A 25828-nucleotide genomic window follows, 5' to 3' on the forward strand; every position below is an offset into this window, starting at 1 on the left:
CTAGTCCTAATACCTAGTCCTAATGCCTCGTCCTAATACCTAGTCCTAATACCTAGTCCTAATACCCAGACCTAGTCCTAATACCTAGTCCTAATACCTAGTCCTAATACCTAGTCCTAATACCCAGACCTAGTCCTAATACCTAGTCCTAATACCTAGTCCTAATGCCTCGTCCTAATACCTAGTCCTAATGCCTCGTCCTAATACCTAGTCCTAATACCTAGTCCTAATACCTGGTCCTAATACCTAGACCTAATACCTGGTCCTAATACCTGGTCCTAATACCTAGACCTAATACCTGGTCCTAATACCTAGACCTAATACCTAGTCCTAATACCTAGTCCTAATACCTAGTCCTAATACCTAGTCCTAATGCCTAGTCCTAATACCTAGTCCTAATACCTAGACCTAGTCCTAATACCTAGTCCTAATAACTAGTCCTAAAACCTAGTCCTAATAACTAGTCCTAATACCTAGTCCTAATAACTAGTCTAATCATACTGAGTAGTATGTCTACAGTCTGCAGTCAGCTTTGAGTACAGTAGTACCCAATGAAAGGCTTTTAGCTTAGCAGGCTAACATAGTCAGCTATGACCAGTACCTAATGAAAGGCCTTTAGCTCAGCAGGCTAACATAGTCAGCTATGAATACAGTAGTACCGAATGAATGGCCTTTAGCTCAGCAGGCTAACACAGTCAGCTATGAATACAGTAGTACCTAATGAAAGGCCTTTAGCTCAGAGAGATAACCACCTTGTGGTGTGTACTGTACTGTAAAGTCATGTCTCTTACTGTGTTTTTACCAGGCTGTTTACCCTAATAGCCATCTTGTTTTTACCAGGCTGTTACCCTAATCGTCATCTTGTTTTTACCAGGCTGTTACCACAATCGCCATCTTGTTTTTACCAGGCTGTTACCCTAATCGCCATCTTGTTTTTACCAGGCTTTTACCACAATCGCCATCTTGTTTTTACCAGGCTTTTACCACAATCGCCATCTTTAACTCCATGCGGTTCTCCCTGGGGTTGCTGCCTTTCTCTGTCAAAGCCATAGCCGAGGGACTGGTATCGCTAGCGCGGCTAAAGGTGAGCCTCCTCTCCTTTAAAACATTATCAATCATCAACTTCATCCTCTTACTGTATATCATGAAGCACATGTGTCCTAAGCATTTCTGTTATCAGTCTCTTTGTAGCATGAAGATAAGCTCTGTGTGTTTACTGTGTGTGTGTGTGTCTGTGTGTGTGTGTGTGTGTGTGTGTGTGTGTGCCTGCGTGTGTGTGTGTGCCTGCATGTGTGCCTGGGGGTGGGGGGGTGGATGTGTTTGTGTGTGTGTGTGTGCCTGCTTGTGTGTGTGTGTGTGTGTGTGTGTGGGGGGGGGGGGTTATGTATGTGTGTGTGTGTGCGTGTCCACTCTGTGTGTGTGTGGGGGGTTGTGTATGTGTGTGTGCGTGTGTGTGCGTGTCCACTCTCTGTGTGTGTGTAGAAACTGCTGATGACACAGAACCCAGACTCGTACCTGGTCCAGAGACACGGGTCCTCCTCGGCCCTGGTCATGGAGAAGGCAACATTCACCTGGGCCGGGCCTGAAGGACAGACAACCACTACGGCACCAGGCACCACAGCCTCTCTGAAGGGAGGGAAGGTGGAACCACAGGGCCAGAACGGGACTCACACACCGGGCAAGACCGAGGCCAAGCCCACCCTGAGAAACATCTCCTTCAACCTGCCTAAGGTAGGTGCTGGTTGGGGTTAGATAGGGCTTATGATTGGGTGAGATGGGGTCTGGGTTAGATAGGGCTTTTGATTGGGTGAGATGGGATGAGTGGGGTCTGGGTTAGATAGGGCTTTTGATTGGGTTAGATGGGGTGAGTGGGGTCTGGGTTAGATAGGGCTTTGTATTGGGTGAGATGGGGTGAGTGGGGTCTGGGTTAGGTGAGTTAAGCAGGGGTCAGAGTTAGATGAGGTAAGCAGGGGTCAGAGTTAATATAGGAGAAGCAGGGGTCAGAGTTAATATAGGTTAAGCAGGGGTCAGAGTTAATATAGGTTAAGCAGGGGTCAGAGTTAATATAGGTTAAGCAGGGGTCAGAGTTAGATGAGGTAAGCAGGGGTCAGAGTTAATATAGGAGAAGCAGGGGTCAGAGTTAATATAGGTTAAGCAGGGGTCAGAGTTAGATGAGGTAAGCAGGGGTCAGAGTTAGATGAGGTAAGCAGGGGTCGGAGTTAGATGAGGTAAGCAGGGGTCGGAGTTAGATGAGGTAAGCAGGGGTCGGAGTTAATATAGGTTAAGCAGGGGTCGGAGTTAATATAGGTTAAGCAGGGGTCAGAGTTAGATGAGGTAAGCAGGGGTCGGAGTTAGATGAGGTAAGCAGGGGTCGGAGTTAGATGAGGTAAGCAGGGGTCAGAGTTAATATAGGTTAAGCAGGGGTCGGAGTTAATATAGGTTAATCAGGGGTCGGAGTTAGATGAGGTAAGCAGGGGTCAGAGTTAGATGAGGTAAGCAGGGGTCAGAGTTAATATAGGAGAAGCAGGGGTCAGAGTTAATATAGGTTAAGCAGGGGTCGGAGTTAATATAGGTTAAGCAGGGGTCGGAGTTAATATAGGTTAATCAGGGGTCGGAGTTAGATGAGGTAAGCAGGGGTCAGAGTTAGATGAGGTAAGCAGGGGTCAGAGTTAATATAGGAGAAGCAGGGGTCAGAGTTAATATAGGTTAATCAGGGGTCAGAGTTAATATAGGGTAAGCAGGGGTCAGAGTTAATATAGGTTAATCAGGGGTCAGAGTTAATATAGGGTAAGCAGGGGTCGGAGTTAGATGAGGTAAGCAGGGGTCAGAGTTAATATAGGTTAAGCAGGGGTCAGAGTTAATATAGGTTAATCAGGGGTCAGAGTTAATATAGGGTAAGCAGGGGTCAGAGTTAATATAGGTTAATCAGGGGTCAGAGTTAATATAGGGTAAGCAGGGGTCAGAGTTAATATAGGTTAAGCAGGGGTCAGAGTTAATATAGGTTAAGCAGGGATCAGAGTTAATATAGGTTAATCAGGGGTCGGAGTTAGATGAGGTAAGCAGGGGTCAGAGTTAGATGAGGTAAGCAGGGGTCGGAGTTAGATGAGGTAAGCAGGGGTCAGAGTTAATATAGGTTAATCAGGGGTCGGAGTTAGATGAGGTAAGCAGGGGTCAGAGTTAGATGAGGTAAGCAGGGGTCAGAGTTAATATAGGTTAAGCAGGGGTCAGAGTTAATATAGGTTAATCAGGGGTCAGAGTTAGATGAGGTAAGCAGGGGTCGGAGTTAGATGAGGTAAGCAGGGGTCAGAGTTAGATGAGGTAAGCAGGGGTCAGAGTTAATATAGGTTAAGCAGGGGTCAGAGTTAATATAGGTTAATCAGGGGTCAGAGTTAGATGAGGTAAGCAGGGGTCAGAGTTAATATAGGTTAATCAGGGGTCAGAGTTAGATGAGGTAAGCAGGGGTCAGAGTTAGATGAGGTTAAGCAGGGGTCGGAGTTATGTGATTGATTACTGATGACTGTCATAAGGTGAATGCACCAATTTGTAAGTCGCTCTGGATAAGAGCGTCTGCTAAATGACTTTAATGTAAATGTAAATGACTGTTTGCCTTTTTAGGGAAACCTGCTTGGTATCTGTGGCAACGTGGGAAGTGGAAAGACATCGCTGATATCGAGCATCTTAGAACAGGTTTTTGTTTTCAAAGTGTTTGTTACCATTTATCAGTTAAATGTTCACATATACAAACAATACATTCAATACACGGAATAAATGCATCACTATGACTGAAAATGGGCAGACATGGTCAAATGAATGGTCTCATCCAAAGATTCTTCCAGAAAGTGTATGAAGTAATGCTTTGTGTTGCGTGTTCCCCAGATGCACTTGCAGAATGGTTCAGTCACAGCAGACGGAGAGTTTGCCTACGTTTCCCAGCAGGCCTGGATCTTCCACGGCACGGTCCAAGAAAATATCTTGATGGGGGAACCCTTCAACCAGACCAGGTAGTGTTACTGTTCTCCTTTACTTTACCTGGTCAGGTAATGTTACTATGGTCTGTTCTCCTTTACTTTACCTGGCCAGGTAATGTTACTGTTCTCCTTTACTTTACCTGGTCAGGTAATGTTACTATGGTCTGTTCTCCTTTACTTTACCTGGTCAGGTAATGTTACTGTGGTCTGTTCTCCTTTACTTTACCTGGTCAGGTAATGTTACTGTGGTCTGTTCTCCTTTACTTTACCTGGTCAGGTAATGTTACTGTGGTCTGTTCTCCTTTACTTTACCTGGTCAGGTAATGTTACTGTGGTCTGTTCTCCTTTACTTTACATGGCCAGGTAATGTTACTGTGGTCTGTTCTCCTTTACTTTACCTGGCCAGGTAATGTTACTGTTACTGTTCTCCTTTACTTTACCTGGCCAGGTAATGTTACTGTGGTCTGTTCTCCTTTACTTTACCTGGCCAGGTAATGTTACTGTTACTGTTCTCCTTTACTTTACCTGGCCAGGTAATGTTACTGTGGTCTGTTCTCCTATACTTTACCTGGTCAGGTAATGTTACTGTGGTCTGTTCTCCTTTACTTTACCTGGCCAGGTAATGTTACTGTTACTGTTCTCCTTTACTTTACCTGGCCAGGTAATGTTACTGTGGTCTGTTCTCCTTTATCTGGCCAGGTAATGTTACTGTGGTCTGTTCTCCTTTACTTTACCTGGCCAGGTAATGTTAATGTGGTCTGTTCTCCTTTACTTTACCTGGCCAGGTAATGTTACTGTTACTGTTCTCCTTTACTTTACCTGGCCAGGTAATGTTACTGTTACTGTTCTCCTTTACTTTACCTGGTCAGGTAATGTTACTGTGTTCTGTTCTCCTTTACTTTACCTGGCCAGGTAATGTTACTGTCGTCTGTTCTCCTTTACTTTACCTGGTCAGGTAATGTTACTGTGGTCTGTTCTCCTTTACTTTACCTGACCAGGTAATGTTACTGTTACTGTTCTCCTTTACTTTACCTGGTCAGGTAATGTTACTGTGGTCTGTTCTCCTTTACCTGGCCAGGTAATGTTACTGTGGTCTGTTCTCCTTTACTTTACCTGGCCAGGCAATGTTACTATGTTCTGTTCTCCTTTACTTTACCTGGCCAGGTAATGTTACTGTGGTCTGTTCTCCTTTATCTGGCCAGGTAATGTTACTGTGGTCTGTTCTCCTTTACTTTACCTGGCCAGGTAATGTTAATGTGGTCTGTTCTCCTTTACTTTACCTGGCCAGGTAATGTTACTGTTACTGTTCTCCTTTACTTTACCTGGCCAGGTAATGTTACTGTTACTGTTCTCCTTTACTTTACCTGGTCAGGTAATGTTACTGTGTTCTGTTCTCCTTTACTTTACCTGGCCAGGTAATGTTACTGTGGTCTGTTCTCCTTTACTTTACCTGGTCAGGTAATGTTACTGTGGTCTGTTCTCCTTTACTTTACCTGACCAGGTAATGTTACTGTTACTGTTCTCCTTTACTTTACCTGGTCAGGTAATGTTACTGTGGTCTGTTCTCCTTTACCTGGCCAGGTAATGTTACTGTGGTCTGTTCTCCTTTACTTTACCTGGCCAGGCAATGTTACTATGTTCTGTTCTCCTTTACTTTACCTGGCCAGGTAATGTTACTGTGGTCTGTTCTCCTTTACTTTACCTGGCCAGGTAATGTTACTATGGTCTGTTCTCCTTTACTTTACCTGGCCAGGTAATGTTACTGTGGTCTGTTCTCATTTACTTTACCTGGCCAGGTAATGTTACTGTGGTCTGTTGTCCTTTACTTTACCTGGCCAGGTAATGTTACTGTGGTCTGTTCTCCTTTACTTTACCTGGCCAGGTAATGTTACTGTGGTCTGTTCTCCTTTACTTTACCTGGCCAGGTAATGTTACTGTTACTGTTCTCCTTTACTTTACCTGGCCAGGTAATGTTACTGTTACTGTTCTCCTTTACTTTACCTGGTCAGGTAATGTTACTGTTACTGTTCTCCTTTACTTTACCTGGCCAGGTAATGTTACTGTGGTCTGTTCTCCTTTACCTGGCCAGGTAATGTTACTGTTACTGTTCTCCTTTACTTTACCTGGTCAGGTAATGTTACTGTGGTCTGTTCTCCTTTACTTTACCTGGCCAGGTAATGTTACTGTGGTCTGTTCTCCTTTACTTTACCTGGCCAGGTAATGTTACTGTTACTGTTCTCCTTTACTTTACCTGGCCAGGTAATGTTACTGTGGTCTGTTCTCCTTTACCTGGTCAGGTAATGTTACTGTGGTCTGTTCTCCTTTACTTTACCTGGTCAGGTAATGTTACTGTGGTCTGTTCTCCTTTACTTTACCTGGTCAGGTAATGTTACTATGGTCTGTTCTCCTTTACTTTACCTGGCCAGGTAATGTTACTGTTCTCCTTTACTTTACCTGGTCAGGTAATGTTACTATGGTCTGTTCTCCTTTACTTTACCTGGTCAGGTAATGTTACTGTGGTCTGTTCTCCTTTACTTTACCTGGTCAGGTAATGTTACTGTGGTCTGTTCTCCTTTACTTTACCTGGTCAGGTAATGTTACTGTGGTCTGTTCTCCTTTACTTTACCTGGTCAGGTAATGTTACTGTGGTCTGTTCTCCTTTACTTTACATGGCCAGGTAATGTTACTGTGGTCTGTTCTCCTTTACTTTACCTGGCCAGGTAATGTTACTGTTACTGTTCTCCTTTACTTTACCTGGCCAGGTAATGTTACTGTGGTCTGTTCTCCTTTACTTTACCTGGCCAGGTAATGTTACTGTTACTGTTCTCCTTTACTTTACCTGGCCAGGTAATGTTACTGTGGTCTGTTCTCCTATACTTTACCTGGTCAGGTAATGTTACTGTGGTCTGTTCTCCTTTACTTTACCTGGCCAGGTAATGTTACTGTGGTCTGTTCTCCTTTACTTTACCTGGTCAGGTAATGTTACTGTGGTCTGTTCTCCTTTACTTTACCTGACCAGGTAATGTTACTGTTACTGTTCTCCTTTACTTTACCTGGTCAGGTAATGTTACTGTGGTCTGTTCTCCTTTACCTGGCCAGGTAATGTTACTGTGGTCTGTTCTCCTTTACTTTACCTGGCCAGGCAATGTTACTATGTTCTGTTCTCCTTTACTTTACCTGGCCAGGTAATGTTACTGTGGTCTGTTCTCCTTTACTTTACCTGGCCAGGTAATGTTACTATGGTCTGTTCTCCTTTACTTTACCTGGCCAGGTAATGTTACTGTGGTCTGTTCTCATTTACTTTACCTGGCCAGGTAATGTTACTGTGGTCTGTTGTCCTTTACTTTACCTGGCCAGGTAATGTTACTGTGGTCTGTTCTCCTTTACTTTACCTGGCCAGGTAATGTTACTGTGGTCTGTTCTCCTTTACTTTACCTGGCCAGGTAATGTTACTGTTACTGTTCTCCTTTACTTTACCTGGCCAGGTAATGTTACTGTTACTGTTCTCCTTTACTTTACCTGGTCAGGTAATGTTACTGTTACTGTTCTCCTTTACTTTACCTGGCCAGGTAATGTTACTGTGGTCTGTTCTCCTTTACCTGGCCAGGTAATGTTACTGTTACTGTTCTCCTTTACTTTACCTGGTCAGGTAATGTTACTGTGGTCTGTTCTCCTTTACTTTACCTGGCCAGGTAATGTTACTGTGGTCTGTTCTCCTTTACTTTACCTGGCCAGGTAATGTTACTGTTACTGTTCTCCTTTACTTTACCTGGCCAGGTAATGTTACTGTGGTCTGTTCTCCTTTACCTGGTCAGGTAATGTTACTGTGGTCTGTTCTCCTTTACTTTACCTGGTCAGGTAATGTTACTGTGGTCTGTTCTCCTTTACTTTACCTGGTCAGGTAATGTTACTGTGGTCTGTTCTCCTTTACTTTACCTGGCCAGGTAATGTTACTGTTCTCTCTTTACTTTACCTGGTCAGGTAATGTTACTATGGTCTGTTCTCCTTTACTTTACCTGGTCAGGTAATGTTACTGTGGTCTGTTCTCCTTTACTTTACCTGGTCAGGTAATGTTACTGTGGTCTGTTCTCCTTTACTTTACCTGGTCAGGTAATGTTACTGTGGTCTGTTCTCCTTTACTTTACCTGGTCAGGTAATGTTACTGTGGTCTGTTCTCCTTTACTTTACATGGCCAGGTAATGTTACTGTGGTCTGTTCTCCTTTACTTTACCTGGCCAGGTAATGTTACTGTTACTGTTCTCCTTTACTTTACCTGGCCAGGTAATGTTACTGTGGTCTGTTCTCCTTTACTTTACCTGGCCAGGTAATGTTACTGTTACTGTTCTCCTTTACTTTACCTGGCCAGGTAATGTTACTGTGGTCTGTTCTCCTATACTTTACCTGGTCAGGTAATGTTACTGTGGTCTGTTCTCCTTTACTTTACCTGGCCAGGTAATGTTACTGTTACTGTTCTCCTTTACTTTACCTGGCCAGGTAATGTTACTCTCCTTTACTTTACCTGGCCAGGTAATGTTACTGTGGTCTGTTCTCCTTTACCTGGCCAGGTAATGTTACTGTGGTCTGTTCTCCTTTTTACCTGGTCAGGTAATGTTACTGTGGTCTGTTCTCCTTTACTTTACCTGGCCAGGTAATGTTACTGTTACTGTTCTCCTTTACTTTACCTGGCCAGGTAATGTTACTGTGGTCTGTTCTCCTTTACTTTACCTGGTCAGGTAATGTTACTGTGGTCTGTTCTCCTTTACTTTACCTGGCCAGGTAATGTTACTGTTACTGTTCTCCTTTACTTTACCTGGCCAGGTAATGTTACTGTGGTCTGTTCTCCTTTACTTTACCTGGCCAGGTAATGTTACTGTGGTCTGTTCTCCTTTACCTGGCCAGGTAATGTTACCTGGGTCTGACCAGGTAACCTGGCCACAATGTTACTATGTTCTGTTCTCCTTTACTTTACCTGGCCAGGTAATGTTACTGTGGTCTGTTCTCCTTTATCTGGCCAGGTAATGTTACTGTGGTCTGTTCTCCTTTACTTTACCTGGCCAGGTAATGTTAATGTGGTCTGTTCTCCTTTACTTTACCTGGCCAGGTAATGTTACTGTTACTGTTCTCCTTTACTTTACCTGGCCAGGTAATGTTACTGTTACTGTTCTCCTTTACTTTACCTGGTCAGGTAATGTTACTGTGTTCTGTTCTCCTTTACTTTACCTGGTATGTTACTGTCGTCTGTTCTCCTTTACTTTACCTGGTCAGGTAATGTTACTGTGGTCTGTTCTCCTTTACTTTACCTGACCAGGTAATGTTACTGTTACTGTTCTCCTTTACTTTACCTGGTCAGGTAATGTTACTGTGGTCTGTTCTCCTTTACCTGGCCAGGTAATGTTACTGTGGTCTGTTCTCCTTTACTTTACCTGGCCAGGCAATGTTACTATGTTCTGTTCTCCTTTACTTTACCTGGCCAGGTAATGTTACTGTGGTCTGTTCTCCTTTACTTTACCTGGCCAGGTAATGTTACTATGGTCTGTTCTCCTTTACTTTACCTGGCCAGGTAATGTTACTGTGGTCTGTTCTCATTTACTTTACCTGGCCAGGTAATGTTACTGTGGTCTGTTGTCCTTTACTTTACCTGGCCAGGTAATGTTACTGTGGTCTGTTCTCCTTTACTTTACCTGGCCAGGTAATGTTACTGTGGTCTGTTCTCCTTTACTTTACCTGGCCAGGTAATGTTACTGTTACTGTTCTCCTTTACTTTACCTGGCCAGGTAATGTTACTGTTACTGTTCTCCTTTACTTTACCTGGTCAGGTAATGTTACTGTTACTGTTCTCCTTTACTTTACCTGGCCAGGTAATGTTACTGTGGTCTGTTCTCCTTTACCTGGCCAGGTAATGTTACTGTTACTGTTCTCCTTTACTTTACCTGGTCAGGTAATGTTACTGTGGTCTGTTCTCCTTTACTTTACCTGGCCAGGTAATGTTACTGTGGTCTGTTCTCCTTTACTTTACCTGGCCAGGTAATGTTACTGTTACTGTTCTCCTTTACTTTACCTGGCCAGGTAATGTTACTGTGGTCTGTTCTCCTTTACCTGGTCAGGTAATGTTACTGTGGTCTGTTCTCCTTTACTTTACCTGGTCAGGTAATGTTACTGTGGTCTGTTCTCCTTTACTTTACCTGGTCAGGTAATGTTACTGTTACTGTTCTCCTTTACTTTACCTGGCCAGGCAATGTTACTATGTTCTGTTCTCCTTTACTTTACCTGGCCAGGTAATGTTACTGTGGTCTGTTCTCCTTTACCTGGCCAGGCAATGTTACTATGTTCTGTTCTCCTTTACTTTACCTGGCCAGGTAATGTTACTGTGGTCTGTTCTCCTTTACCTGGCCAGGCAATGTTACTATGTTCTGTTCTCCTTTACTTTACCTGGCCAGGTAATGTTACTGAGGTCTGTTCTCCTTTACTTTACCTGGCCAGGCAATGTTACTATGTTCTGTTCTCCTTTACTTTACCTGGCCAGGTAATGTTACTGTGGTCTGTTCTCCTTTACTTTACCTGGCCAGGTAATGTTACTGTGGTCTGTTCTCCTTTACTTTACCTGGTCAGGTAATGTTACTGTGGTCTCTTCTCCTTTACTTTACCTGGTCAGGTAATGTTACTGTGGTCTGTTCTCCTTTACTTTACCTGGCCAGGCAATGTTACTATGTTCTGTTCTCCTTTACTTTACCTGGCCAGGTAATGTTACTGTGGTCTGTTCTCCTTTATCTGGCCAGGTAATGTTACTGTGGTCTGTTCTCCTTTACTTTACCTGGCCAGGTAATGTTACTGTTACTGTTCTCCAGAACCTGAATCAGGTAATGTTACTGTGGTCTGTTCTCCTTTACTTTACCTGGCCAGGTAATGTTATGTGGTCTGTTGTCCTTTACTTTACCTGGCCAGGTAATGTTACTGTGGTCTGTTCTCCTTTAACCTGGCCAGGTAATGTTACTGTGGTCTGTTGTCCTTTACTTTACCTGGCCAGGTAATGTTACTGTTGTTCTCCTTTACTTTACCTGGCCAGGTAATGTTAATGTTCTCCTTTACTTTACCTGGTCAGGTAATGTTACTGTTACTGTTCTCCTTTACTTTACCTGGCCAGGTAATGTTACTATGGTCTGTTCTCCTTTACTTTACCTGGCCAGGTAATGTTACTGTGGTTTTCCCATGCTGTTCTCCTTTACTTTACCTGGTCAGGTAATGTTACTGTTACTGTTCTCCTTTACTTTACCTGGCCAGGTAATGTTACTGTTCTGTTCTCCTTTACTTTACCTGGCCAGGTAATGTTACTGATATGTTCTCCTTTGTTTTACCTGGCCAGGTAATGTTACTGAAGGTAATGTTACTGTGGTCTGTTCTCCTTTACTTTACCTGGCCAGGTAATGTTACTATGGTCTGTTCTCCTTTACTTTACCTGGTCAGGTAATGTTACTATGTCTGTTCTCCTTTACCTGACCAGGTAATGTTACTGTGGTCTGTTCTCCTTTACTTTACCTGGCCAGGTGATGTTACTGTGATCTGTTCTCCTTTCTTTACCTGGCCAGGCAATGTTACTATGTTCTGTTCTCCTTTACTTTACCTGGCCAGGTAATGTTACTGTGGTCTGTTCTCCTTTACTTTACCTGGCCAGGTAATGTTACTATGGTCTGTTCTCCTTTACTTTACCTGGCCAGGTAATGTTACTGTGGTCTGTTCTCCTTTACTTTACCTGGCCAGGTAATGTTACTGTGGTATGTTCTCCTTTACTTTACCTGGCCAGGTAATGTTACTGTGGTCTGTTCTCCTTTACCTGGCCAGGTAATGTTACTGTGGTCTGGGTTTTACTTTACCTGGCCAGGTAATGTTACAGGGTCTGTTCTCCTTTACCTGACCAGGTAATGTTACTGTGGTCTTTCTCCTTTACTTTACCTGGCCAGGTAATGTTACTGTGGTCTGTTCTCCTTTACTTTGCTGGCCAGGTAATGTTACTGTGGTCTGTTCTCCTTTACTTTACCTGGCCAGGTAATGATGAACTGTTCTCCTTTACTTTACCTGGCCAGGTAATGTTACTGTTACTGTTCTCCTTTACTTTACCTGGCCAGGTAATGTTACTGTTACTGTTCTCCTTTACTTTACCTGGTCAGGTAATGTTACTGTTACTGTTCTCCATTACTTTACCTGGTCAGGTAATGTTACTGGGTTACTGTTCTCCTTTACTTTACCTGGTCAGGTAATGTTACTGTTACTGTTCTGGCCAGGTAATCCTTTACTTACCTGGTCAGGTAATGTTACTGTTAGTAAGTTCTCCTTTACGCTTTACTGGCCAGGGTTTTTTCCTTTACTTTACCTGGTCAGGTAATGTTACTGTGGTCTGTTCTCCTTTACTTTACCTGGCCAGGTAATGTTACTGTGGTCTGTTCTCCTGTCCTCCAACAGTGGTTGTGGTAGAGTGGCTGGACCTGTTCTGCTGGACTACCACATGACCGTGGGATTGGCAGAGCTGTTGTCAGGACCAGATGAGAGGCTAATCAGTAACTGTAGAGGAAGTCTATCCTCAGTTTACCCCATGGAGGCTGATCCCGTCCAGCCTATCCCTGGCCAGATAAATCCTGTCTGTGCTCTTTTAGTCCATCTAGTAGATAGTACACTATCCAGGACATTTCACCTCAGCAATTCCACAGGACTATCAGCTGTTTTAGTATCTTAACCCATGTTATGTCCCTGTTCTCCTGAATGAATCCCTGATAACCATGTTGTTCTCCAGAATGAATCGCTGATAACCATGTTGTTCTCCATAATGAATCGCTGATAACCATGTTGTTCTCCATAATGAATCCCTGATAACCATGTTGTTCTCCATAATGAATGCCTGATAACCATGTTGTTCTCCAGAATGAATCCCTGATAACCATGTTGTTCTCCAGAATTAAGTATCTTAATTATTATTCCACATTTTTGTCTTTCGTAAGATATGACAAAGTCATCAGTGCCTGTAGCCTGATACCAGATCTGGCTATTCTTCCCTATGGCGACCAAACTGAGGTAAGGGCTCACATATATCCAGGGTTTGAGTTGTTCATTTGATGCTGAGCTTGCCTTTTGACTTTCAAATAACAGGGCCCAGAACCTGGACGCTGAACTGGGTTTTCTCTGTAGATAGATGAACAGGGCGAACCTGGACGCTACCAACTGGGTTTTCTCTGTAGATAGATGAACAGGGCCGAACCTGGACGCTACTGACTGGTTTTCTCTGTAGATAGATGAGGGGCCCGAACCTGGACGCTACTGACTGGGTTTTCTCTGTAGATAGATGAACAGGGCCGAACCTGGACGCTATGACTGGGTTTTCTCTGTAGATAGATGAACAGGGCCGAACCTGGACGCTACTGACTGGTTTGTAGATAGATGAACAGGGATGAACCTGGAACCTGGGTTTTCTCTGTAGATAGATGAACAGGGCCGAACCTGGACGCTACCAACTGGGTTTTCTCTGTAGATAGATGAACAGGGCCGAACCTGGAACTCTGTAGATAGATGAACAGGGCCCGAACCTGGACGCTACTGACTGGGTTTTCTCTGTAGATAGATGAACAGGGCCGAACCTGGAAGCTACCGACTGGGTTTTCTCTGTAGATAGATGAACAGGGCCCGATTTGGACCTACTGACTGGGTTTTCTCTGTAGATAGATGAACAGGGCGAACCTGGACGCTACAACTGGGTTTTCTCTGTAGATAGATGAACAGGGCCGAACCTGGACGCTACCGACTGGGTTTTCTCTGTAGATAGATGAACAGGGCCCGAACCTGGACGCTACTGACTGGGTTTTCTCTGTAGATAGATGAACAGGGCCGAACCTGGACGCTACCGACTGGGTTTTCTCTGTAGATAGATGAACAGGGCCCGAAACCTAGTCGGTAGTGAACCTGTTTCTCTGTAGATAGGAGACTTTAACTCTGTATTGCTGAGGTCCTGTAGATAGGTGAGTGATGTCTGAACTTGTTCTGTACTAACTGGGTTGTATTGCTGGTTCTGTAGATAGGTGAGTGATGTCTGAACCTGTTCTGTACTGACTGGGTTGTATTGCTGGTTCGGTAGATAGATGAGGGATGTATGAACCTGTTCTGTACTGACTGGGTTGTATTGCTGGTTCTGTAGATAGGTGAGGGATGTATGAACCTGTTCTGTACTGACTGGGTTGTACTGCTGGTTCTGTAGATAGATGAGGGATGTATGAACCTGTTCTGTACTGACTGGGTTGTACTGCTGGTTCTGTAGATAGGTGAGCGAGGCCTGAACCTGTCTGGGGGTCAGAAGCAGAGGATCAGTCTGGCCAGAGCGGTCTACTCCAACAAAGACATCATCCTCCTGGACGACCCTCTGTCTGCGGTGGACGCCCACGTAGGGAAAAACATATTTGAGGAGTGTATCAAGAAGACCCTGAAGGGGAAGAGTATTATCCTGGTCACCCATCAACTACAGGTAGGGAGTCACTGCTGGTTACGAGCTTACAGTTACGTTTCCCTTGATTATCTCACTCGTTTGGGAATGTGCAGTTTTTAATTGCGTCTTTGTCTTTATATAATTTAAAGACCTAATAGCCGTGTCACTCTTGGGTGTATTCATGGTGTGTTCAGGACCTAGGGTTGCAAAAACTTCTCCCAGAGTTCACAGGTTTTTTTCAGAGTTTCTGTTCTGGAAGGATTCTCGGTGGAAATATAGGAGGGAATAAGGAAAGGGAATCTTTCACCTAGGAGGTAATAACTTGGCTATATATATACAGGAAGTACCAGTACTGAGTCAATGCGCAGGGGTACGAGGTAATAACTTGGCTATATACAGGAAGTACCAGTACTGAGTCAATGCGCAGGGGTACGAGGTAATAACTTGGCTATATACAGGAAGTACCAGTACTGAGTCAATGTGCAGGGGTACGAGGTAATAGCATGGCTATATACAGGAAGTACCAGTACTGAGTCAATGTGCAGGGGTACGAGGTAATAACATGGCTGTATACACTGGGTACCAGTACTGAGTCGATGTGCAGGGGTACGAGGTAATAACATGGCTGTATAATGTACAGGGGTATGAGGTAATAACATGGCTGTATAATGTACAGGGGTACGAGATAATAACATGGCTGTATAATGTACAGGGGTACGAGGTTATAGCATGGCTGTATAATGTACAGGGGTACGAGGTAATAACATGGCTGTATAATGTACAGGGGTATGAGGTAATAACATGGCTGTATAATGTACAGGGGTACGAGGTAATAACATGGCTGTATAATGTACAGGGGTATGAGGTAATAACATGGCTGTATAATGTACAGGGGTACGAGGTAATAGCATGGTTATATACAGGAAGTACCAGTACTGAGTCAATGTGCAGGGGTACGAGGTAATAACATGGCTATATACAGGAAGTACCAGTACTGAGTCAATGTGCAGTGGTACGAGGTAGTTGAGGTAGATATGTACATATAGGTAGGGATAAAGTGACTAAGCAACAGGACAGATAATAAACAGTAGCAGCAGTGTATGTGATGAGACAAGAGTTTGTGCAAAATGGGTCAATGCAGATAGTCAGATACAGCATTTGGTTAACTTGACTTTTTACATACACTTTTTATCCAAAGTATGCTTACAGAAAGAGGAACCCGACAGGGATATCCTCTCTCCCTCCTCAAGTTATTAACGTTACTATTCCCCTCTCTCTCTCTCCTTCCCTCTCTCTCCCCCTCTCTCTCTTCCTCCCCTCTCTCTCTCTCTCCTCCCTCTCTCTCTCTGTCTTTGTGTATCAGTATCTGGAGTTCTGTGATGAGATACTGGTGTTGGAGAGTGGGAAGATAAAGGAGGCAGGGACACACAAAGCTCTGATGAAAACTAAAGGCCGATACGCACAGATGATCAACAACTTCAGACGGAGCATTCACAGGTAAGATCTCCCGTTATCTATCTGGTTTCAGAGCCAATAGATACAGGTAAGATCTCCCGTTATCCATCTGGTTTCAGAGCCAATAGATCCAGGTAAGATCTCCTGTTATCCATCTCTACCTCTGGTTTCAGAGCCAATAGATACAGGTAAGATCTCCCGTTATCCATCTCTACCTCTGGTTTGCCCAGTCTAGATATCATGTTTTAGTCTAGTTTATTAGGATCAGTCCACCTGAAGGAGACTTGCCCAGTATAGATATCATGTTTTAGTCTAGTTTATTAGGATCAGTCCACCTGAAGGAGACTATGCCCAGTCTAGATATCATCTAGATATTTATGGATGAGTCCAAGGAGAAAGTCTAGATAAACCATGTTTTAGTCTAATTAGGATCAGTCCACCTGAAGGATGCCCAGTCTGGATATCATGTACCATAGTCTAGTTTATAAACCTAAGGAGATAGTCTAGATCATGTCACCATGTTTTAGTCTGGTTTATTAGGATCAGTCCACCATGAAGGAGACTATGCCCAGTCTAGATACATGTTTTAGTCTAGTTTATTAGGATCAGTCCACCTGAAGGAGACTATGCCCAGTCTAGAGATCTACTATTTATTAGGATCAGTCCACCTAGAGACTATGCCCAGTCTGATATCATGTACCATGTTTTAGTCTAGTTTATTAGGATCAGTCCTCCTGAAGGAGATATCATATGTTTTAGTCTAGTTTATTAGGATCCCATCCTGAAGGATATCAGTCTAGATATCATGTACCATGTTTTAGTCTAGTTTATTAGGATCATCCACCTGAAGGAGACTATGCCACCTATCATGAAGTTTATTAGGATCAGTCCACCTGAAGGAGACTATATGATATCATGTACCATGTTTTAGTCTAGATTATCAGTCCTCCTGAAGGAGACTATGCCCAGTCTAGATATCATATTCTAGTTTATAGGATCACCACCTGAAGGAGACTATGCCTGTGTACCATGTTTTAGTCTAGTTTATTAGGATCACCTCCTGAAGGAGACTATGCCCAGTCTAGATATCATGTACCATGTTTTAGTCTAGTTTATTAGGATCAGTCCTAGACTATGCCCAGTCTAGATATCATGTACCATGTTTTAGTCTATGATAAACCTGAAGGAGACTATGCCCAGTCTGATCTCAACCATGTTTTAGTCTAGTTTATTAGGATCAGTCCTCCTGAAGGAACTATGCCCAGGTTTGATAAACTAGAGATCCCATACATATCTCAATGTTTTATAGACACCTCCTGGTCTGTTCTCCATATGATAAACTAGAGATCCCTATACATATCTCAACATATCAGTTTTACACAGTCCTGGTCTCCATCTATGATAAACTAGAAGAGACTCCTAGATATCATACATATCTCAACATTTATTAGACAGTCCTCCTGAAGGAGACTCTCCATATGATAAACTAGAGATCCCATACATATCTCAACATAGACCATGTTTTAGTCTCTATCAGTCCATCTATGAGATCCCATGTTTTAGTCATATCCAACCACCTGAAGGAGACTATGCCCAGTCTAGATATCATGTACCATGTTGATAAACTAGAGATCCCATAGATATATCTCAACATAGACACGGTCTGGTCTCCATATGATAAACTAGAGATCCCATACATATCTCAACATAGACACGATATCATGTACCATGTTTTAGTCTGTTTATTAGGATCTCCATATATCATTTTAGATAAACTAGTCTAGTTTAGATCCCATACATATCTCAACATAGACACGTTTTAGTCTCCATATGATAACCTCCCATCATATCTCATGTTTTAGTCATTTATTACATCGGTCTGTATATATGATAAACTAGAGATCCCATACATATCTCAACATAGACACGGTCTGTTCTCCAGATATCATCCTGTATATTACTGATAAAGTCTATCATTCTCTAGTTTATTAGGATCAGTCCTCCTGACATGCCCAGTCTGATATCATGTCCATGTTTTATGATTAGGAACTAGAGATTTAGATATCTCAACTAGTTTATTAGGATCACGTGTCTTGTTTCCATCCATTCGTAGGATAGTCCTGGAGACTCCCATGCATATCTAACATAGATCAGTCCTCCTGTCTGTCTAGATATCATCCATGTAGTCTGGGATTTGAAGGAGACTATGCCCAGTCTAGATATTTTTTCTCAGTCCGACAGCTTTTGACATGTCTGATGAGAAACCAGAGATCCCAGACCCCGTACATGGATGATCACAAGGGAAAAGGACTAGAAAACCCAGGTTTGATAAACTAGAGATCCCATACATATCTCATCATAGACAGTATATATGATAAACTAGAGATAACTATTCAACATAGTCTGGTCTCCATTCTCAACATAGACACGGTCTGGTCTCCATGTCTCATCCTCTCAAACAGGTCTGTTCTCCATATGATAAACTAGTATACATATCTCAACATAGACATTTTAATATGATCCCATACATATCTCAACATAGACATTAATAAACATCAACACGGTCTGGTCTCCATGATCCCATACATATCTCAACATAGTCCTGTTATTATGATAAACTGAGATCCCATACATATCTCAACATAGACACATTTTCTGTATATATGATAAACTATGTCATCATTGTTGTTACTGGGATCTCAAGTCACAGTTGTTTATTATAAACTAGTCCCATTGTTGTTTATGTTTGTTGTTGTTGTTTATCTCAACATAGACACGGTCTGGTCTCCATATGATAAACTAGAGTCCCATGTTATCTCAACATTCAGACACGGTCTGGTCTCCATATGATAAACTAGTTGTCTGTTCCATATGTTGTTTATTATGTTTGTAGTTGTTGTTATGTTTGATAAACTAGAGATTTATCTCAAATGTTTAAATGTTTGTAATTCCATGTTTATTATGTTTGTTGTTGTTGTTTATTATGTTTGTTGTTGTTGTTTATTATGGTTGTTGTTGTTGTTTATTATGATTTGGTTGTTGTTTATTTTGTTTGTAGAAACCAGTTGTTGTTTGTATGTTTGTTGTTGTTGTTTATTATGGTTGTTGTTGTTGTTTATTATGATTTTGTTGTTGTTTTTATGTTGTTGTTTATTTATTTTATGGTTTGTTGTTGTTGTTTATTATGTTTGTAGTTGTTGTTTATTATGTTTGTTGTTGTTGTTTATTATGTTTGTTGTTGTTGTTTATTATGTTTGTTGTTGTTGTTTATTTTGTTGTGTTTTTATTATGTTTGTTGTTGTTTATTATGTTTGTTGTTGTTTATTATGTTTGTTGTTGTTTATTATGTTTGTTTTGTTGTTTGTTGTTTTTTTATTATGTTTGTTGTTGTTTATTATGTTTGTTGTTGTTGCTGTTGCTGATGATGCCTGTTGATATTTGTTGTTGTTTATTATGGTTGTGGTTTATTATGTTTGTTGTTGTTGTTTATTATGTTTATTGTTGTTGTTTATTATGGTTGTTGATATGGTTTATTATGTTGCTGTTGATGATGCCTGTTGATATTTGTTGTTGTTTATTATGGTTGTTGTTGTTTATTATGGTTGTTGTTGTTTATTATGGTTGTTGTTGTTTATTATGTTTATTGTTGTTGCTGTTGATGATTCCTGTTGATATTTGTTGTTGTTGTTTATTATGGTTGTTGTTGTTGTTGATGATGTTGTTTGTTGATGGTTGTTGTTGTTGTTGTCTGGTAGAGTCTAAGGACCAGCTGGTGACTCAGGAGGGTTCTCAGGAGGGTTCTGTTGCCTGGAGGACCTACCACCAGTACTGTAAAGCTGCAGGAGGTTAGGAACCCACCTTACACACACCACACTCTGAACCTTAACCCCGAGTTAACCCTGACCTACCACCAGTACTGTAAAGCTGCAGGAGGTTAGGTCTCTCCTCTCTCCTCTGGTCTCTCCTCTGGTCTCTTGTATGGTCTCCCCTCTCTCCTCTGGTCTCTCCTCTGGTCTCTCCCATGGTCTCTTCTCTGGTCTCTCCTCTCTCCTCTGGTGTCTCCTCTGGTCTCTCCTCTAGTCTCTCCCCTCTCCTCTGGTCTCTCCTCTAGTCTCTCCCCTCTCCTTTGGTCTCTCCTCTGGTCTCTCCACTCTCCTTTCGTCTCTCCTCTGGTCTCTCCTCTAGTCTCTCCCCTCTCCTCTGGTCTCTCCTCTAGTCTCTCCCCTCTCCTTTCGTCTCTCCTCTGGTGTCTCCCCTCTCCTTTGGTCTCTCCTCTGGTCTCTCCCTCTCCTTTGGTCTCTCCTCTGGTCTCTCCCTCTCCTCTGGTCTCTCCTCTAGTCTCTCCCCTCTCCTCTGGTCTCTCCTCTAGTCTCTCCCCTCTCCTTTGGTCTCTCCTCTGGTCTCTCCCCCTCCTTTCCTTCGTCTCTCCTCTGGTGTCTCCCCTCTCCTTTCGTCTCTCCTCTGGTGTCTCCCTCTCCTTTCGTCTCTCCTCTAGTCTCTCCCCTCTCCTTTCGTCTCCCTCTGGTGTCTCCCTCTCCTTTCGTCTCTCCTCTGGTCTCTCCTCTAGTCTCTCCCCTCTCCTCTGGTCTCTCCTCTAGTCTCTCCCCTCTCCTCTGGTCTCTCCTCTAGTCTCTCCCCTCTCCTTTGGTCTCTCCTCTGGTCTCTCCCCTCTCCTTTCGTCTCTCCTCTGGTGTCTCCCCTCTCCTTTGGTCTCTCCTCTAGTCTCTCCCCTCTCCTTTCGTCTCTCCTCTGGTGTCTCCCCTCTCCTTTGGTCTCTCCTCTGGTCTCTCCCCTCTCCTCTGGTCTCTCCTCTAGTCTCTCCCCTCTCCTCTGGTCTCTCCTCTGGTCTCTCCCCTCTCCTTTCGTCTCTCCTCTGGTGTCTCCCTCTCCTCTGGTCTCTCCTCTGGTGTCTCCTCTTGTCTCTGGTGTCTCTTCTGGTCTCTCCTCTGGTCTCTCCTCTCTCTGGTGTCTCCTCTGGTCTCTCCTCTCTCTGGTTTCTCCTCTGGTCTCTCCACTGGTCTCTTCTCTGGTCTCCCCTATCCTCTGGTGTCTCCTCTGGTCTCTCCTCTAGTCTCTCCACTCTCCTCTGGTCTCTCCTCTAGTCTCTCCCTTCTCCTCTGGTCTCTCCTCTAGTCTCTCCCCTCTCCTTTGTTCTCTCCTCTGGTGTCTCCTCTTGTGTCTTCTCTGGTGTCTCCTCTGGTCTCTCCTCTAGTCTCTCCTCTCTCCTCTGGTCTCTCCTCTAGTCTCTCCTCTCTCCTCTGGTCTCTCCTCTAGTCTCTCCTCTTGTGTCTCCTCTGGTCTCTCCTTTCTCCTCTGGTCTCTCGTCTGGTCTCTGATCTTTTCTCTCCTCTCGTCTCTCCTCTCTCCTCTCGTCTCTCCTCTCTCATCTGGTCTCTCCTCTCTCATCTGGTCTCTCCTCTCTCCTCTGGTTTCTGATCTTTTCTCTCCTCTGGTCTCACCTCTGGTGTCTCCCCTCTCCTTTCGTCTCTCCTCTAGTCTCTCCCTCTCCTTTCGTCTCTCCTCTGGTGTCTCCCTCTCCTTTTGTCTCTCCTCTGGTCTCTCCTCTAGTCTCTCCCCTCTCCTCTGGTCTCTCCTCTAGTCTCTCCCCTCTCCTCTGGTCTCTCCTCTAGTCTCTCCCCTCTCCTCTGGTCTCTCCTCTAGTCTCTCCCCTCTCCTTTGGTCTCTCCTCTGGTCTCTCCTCTAGTCTCTCCCCTCTCCTCTGGTCTCTCCTCTAGTCTCTCCCCTCTCCTTTGGTCTCTCCTCTGGTGTCTCCCCTCTCCTTTGGTCTCTCCTCTAGTCTCTCCCCTCCTCTGGTCTCTCCCCTCTCCTTTGGTCTCTCCTCTGGTCTCTCCCCTCTCCTCTGGTCTCTCCTCTAGTCTCTCCCCTCTCCTCTGGTCTCTCCTCTGGTCTCTCCCCTCTCCTTTCGTCTCTCCTCTGGTGTCTCCCCTCTCCTCTGGTCTCTCCTCTGGTGTCTCCTCTTGTCTCTGGTGTCTCTTCTGGTCTCTCCTCTGGTCTCTCTTCTCTCTGGTGTCTCCTCTGGTCTCTCCTCTCTCTGGTTTCTCCTCTGGTCTCTCCACTGGTCTCTTCTCTGGTCTCCCCTATCCTCTGGTGTCTCCTCTGGTCTCTCCTCTAGTCTCTCCACTCTCCTCTGGTCTCTCCTCTAGTCTCTCCCTTCTCCTCTGGTCTCTCCTCTAGTCTCTCCCCTCTCCTTTGTTCTCTCCTCTGGTGTCTCCTCTTGTGTCTTCTCTGGTGTCTCCTCTGGTCTCTCCTCTAGTCTCTCCTCTCTCCTCTGGTCTCTCCTCTAGTCTCTCCTCTCTCCTCTGGTCTCTCCTCTAGTCTCTCCTCTTGTGTCTCCTCTGGTCTCTCCTTTCTCCTCTGGTCTCTCGTCTGGTCTCTGATCTTTTCTCTCCTCTCGTCTCTCCTCTCTCCTCTCGTCTCTCCTCTCTCATCTGGTCTCTCCTCTCTCATCTGGTCTCTCCTCTCTCCTCTGGTTTCTGATCTTTTCTCTCCTCTGGTCTCACCTCTGGTGTCTCTGATCTCCAGGGTACATACTGCTGTCTCTCATCATCATCATCTTCATCTGCTTGGTGGGGACCACTGCCTTCAGCAACTGGTGGCTCAGCTACTGGCTGGAGCAGGGATCAGGGGTAAGTCTACTGTAGTGACTTTTCCTTATGTTTTCAAATGTTTGTCAATTGACCCTTGCTAGGCCCCTACCCCCTTTGGTTACTATAGCAACCTCTGACAACATTTTCTCTGGAAGACTAATTCATCACTCAAACCACTGGGAGAAATCCCCCTTACAATGACGACGATGAAGACCAATTCACCACTCAAACCACTGGGAGAAATCCCCCTTACAATGATGATGATGATGATGATGATGATGATGATGATGATGATGATGATGAAGACCAATTCACCACTCAAACCACTGGGAGAAATCCCCCTTACAAGACGACGATGAATACCAATTCACCACTCAAACCACTGGGAGAAATCCCCCTTACAATGATGATGATGATGATGATGATGATGATGAAGACCAATTCACCACTCAAACCACTGGGAGAAATCCCCCTTACAATGATGATGATGATGATGATGAAGACCAATTCACCACTCAAACCACTGGGAGAAATCCCCCTTACAATGATGATGATGATGATGATGATGAAGACCAATTCATCACTCAAACCACTGGGAGAAATCCCCCTTACAAGACGACGATGAATACCAATTCACCACTCAAACCACTGGGAGAAATCCCCTTACAATGATGATGATGATGATGATGATGAAGACCAATTCATCTTTCAAACCACTGGCCAAATCCCCCTTACAAGACGACGATGATGAAGACCAATTCACCACTCAAACCACTGGCCAAATCCCCCTTACAAGACGACGATGAAGACCAATTCACCACTCAAACCACTGGGAGAAATCCCCCTTACAATGACGATGATTTTACCCAGATGAAGTGAAACCCTTGTTAATCAGAAGACACCTGGGTATGTTGTAATGGACTGGTATTACAATGTATTCACGGGAAACCTGGGAAAATGATGTTTTGTTTTGCTGCTGGCCGCTGAACGGCTCTGAATTCACTGTCAGCAAGCAGTCAAAGCTATAACCGCTTGTGGAAGCTAACTGTTGCTCTCAAATTTGCATTTAACATGGCTAACTCAGCTAGCTATTTTTGATGATAGCAGATGAGAGTTGTATTCATAACATGGCTAACTCCGCTAGCTATTTTTGATGATAGCAGATGAGAGTTGTATTCATAACATGGCTAACTCAGCTAGCTATTTTGTCGAAAACATGTTATATTGAGTGGCTAGCTAGTGTTATGAAAGTTTGGTGGTCAATGAGACTAAGAGCTAGCTAACCAGCGGAGCTAGCAAACAATGTAACAAAAGTATAATTTTGGATAAAAAAAGCCACTAATGTCAACAGGCTTGGCATTTCATACCTTAAGGGAAGATTTCGGCAGTACCTGTATGGTTAGTGAGAAAGTCCATATTGCAAATGTACGGTCCCTTACTAGACGTCCGAAATCGTTTCTAAAATCGCGGACGGCGTCGGGCCGGCGGCAGGGCCGGACCTACCAGGAAGTCATCAAATGAACTTTGTCGGACATTCGGTTTCCGTTTTACAAAAATAATAAGATTTTGGTCATTTTTCCGCTGTCCCGGAAATTCCCACAGGAGGGCATAAGCAATCATATTGCTATTGGACAAAACATCACGATTCACGACGGGGCCTTATCTCGAAAACTGAAAATATTTAGAAGCCGAAACTCGGTGAGCGTAGGGGCGGCATAATGGGCAGTTGGCCCCGAACAAGATGGCGTCTAGGCCTCAACGGTTTTTGAGTTATGGCCATTTATCTGGGATTAAAGGTCCAAAATGAAAATAGAGAAATTATTTTTCCACTTCACGTCAAAGTCAAGGAGCCTCCGGTGTCAAAAAAAGAACCAGCCATTTATCTATCGTCATTTAAGAGAAATCGTACAACGACACCTTGGTGATGTTCACGGATAGGTGTTTTTTTTTTCAACGGTTACAGATCCAGTTGCAGGGTGTTCTTACGAATCTTTTTAAAGTGTGCTGCGGAGCTCTGCGAGATTTCTGTGATTTTCTATGATTTTCTGAAATAACACACACTCACTAAACCCTCCGTAAATAACTCAGTTCTTAACGTAAAGACTTAAAACTCAGGATTCTGTAAAGGCATACCCCAATCATGATATGAGTTTATTTATAGCTTCCTGTGCCAACCGGAAGTTCCTTAAATGGTGTCACAGTGGCAGTTTCCAAGGGTTAAAAAGGTCAGATCTTTTCAAAACTGCATATGTGTGATTAGGCAAACCCCATAAACTGTAAGTCAGTCATTTCTCCCAACAGATGTCAAAGAAAAGCTCTCTCTCAAACACACACACACAGAAACACACACACAGCAAGGATGGAGTGACAAAGTGCGGTGCTTAAAGACACACAAAGCCTAAAAAGTGGGTTTGGTGTCAATTGGTATCAGTTTGGTGTCAGAATGACATCTAATTGACTGATGGACACTGAGTTGAAGCTCGCATCCGCTACAAGACCATGGTGCTTGCCTACGGAGCTGTGAGGGGAACGGCACCTCAGTACCTCCAGGCTCTGATCAGGCCCTACACCCAAACAAGGGCACTGCGTTCATCCACCTCTGGCCTGCTCGCCTCCCTACCACTGAGGAAGTACAGCTCCCGCTCAGCCCAGTCAAACTGTTCGCTGCTCTGGCCCCCCAATGGTGGAACAAACTCCTCACGACGCCAGGACAGCGGAGTCAATCACCACCTTCCGGAGACACCTGAAACCCCACCTCTTTAAGGAATACCTAGGATAGGATAAGTAATCCCTCTCACCCCCCCTTTAAGATTTAGATGCACTATTGTAAAGTGACTGTTCCACTGGATGTCATAAGGTGAATGCACCAATTTGTAAGTCGCTCTGGATAAGAGCGTCTGCTAAATGACTTAAATGTAAATGTAAATGACTTGCTATTTGACTTTTGTACATTAGCAATATGTTTAAACGGAGAGGGACCATCACCAAAATGGCATTCTGAAATCAACACAAAAAATGGCATCACCATAGTCCCCAGACTGTGCCGAGTTCAATGAGACGCCCCGCTTGACCGTAGCTCGCTCTGAGTGCAGTGACCTTGAAAAAAAGCAGAACCAAAATGAAGCCTGGCCCTCAATGTCATTTGCTTTTGGGTGACAGTGTGAGAACCGTTAGGGTGAGAAGCACAATTCGACCTCAGGTACGTTCCTGAGGTCCTCCCGATCCGTGCAAGCCTAACCTTGACCGTGTGGCATTAACCCTTAACAGTTAAAAGAAGGTGTTTACTTCAAAGAGTTTGCATTGACTTTTCTCCCCAAAGGAATACATTGCCTGCACCT

General features: G+C 44.0%; 1 protein-coding gene across 1 annotated transcript in view; it reads left to right on the forward strand.

The window, feature by feature from the left end:
• The window catches only part of LOC124025600 (ATP-binding cassette sub-family C member 12-like), a gene marked incomplete at its 3' end in the record, with an annotated part of 80643 nt that overhangs the window by 42096 nt on the left and 12719 nt on the right, over window positions 1–25828 (forward strand). Inside the window, exons 7-17 of the mRNA XM_046338961.1 lie at window positions 977–1084; window positions 1483–1731; window positions 3616–3687; window positions 3877–4001; window positions 12956–13028; window positions 14263–14466; window positions 15791–15924; window positions 16056–16070; window positions 18069–18205; window positions 19638–19727; window positions 22426–22529. Of these exons, the coding sequence (XP_046194917.1) occupies window positions 977–1084; window positions 1483–1731; window positions 3616–3687; window positions 3877–4001; window positions 12956–13028; window positions 14263–14466; window positions 15791–15924; window positions 16056–16070; window positions 18069–18205; window positions 19638–19727; window positions 22426–22529 (1311 nt within the window). The remainder of the gene's footprint in view (window positions 1–976; window positions 1085–1482; window positions 1732–3615; window positions 3688–3876; window positions 4002–12955; window positions 13029–14262; window positions 14467–15790; window positions 15925–16055; window positions 16071–18068; window positions 18206–19637; window positions 19728–22425; window positions 22530–25828) is intronic.

This window comes from Oncorhynchus gorbuscha, unplaced genomic scaffold (assembly GCF_021184085.1).
Source record: "Oncorhynchus gorbuscha isolate QuinsamMale2020 ecotype Even-year unplaced genomic scaffold, OgorEven_v1.0 Un_scaffold_2301, whole genome shotgun sequence".
In the NCBI taxonomy this organism is placed as follows: domain Eukaryota; kingdom Metazoa; phylum Chordata; class Actinopteri; order Salmoniformes; family Salmonidae; genus Oncorhynchus; species Oncorhynchus gorbuscha.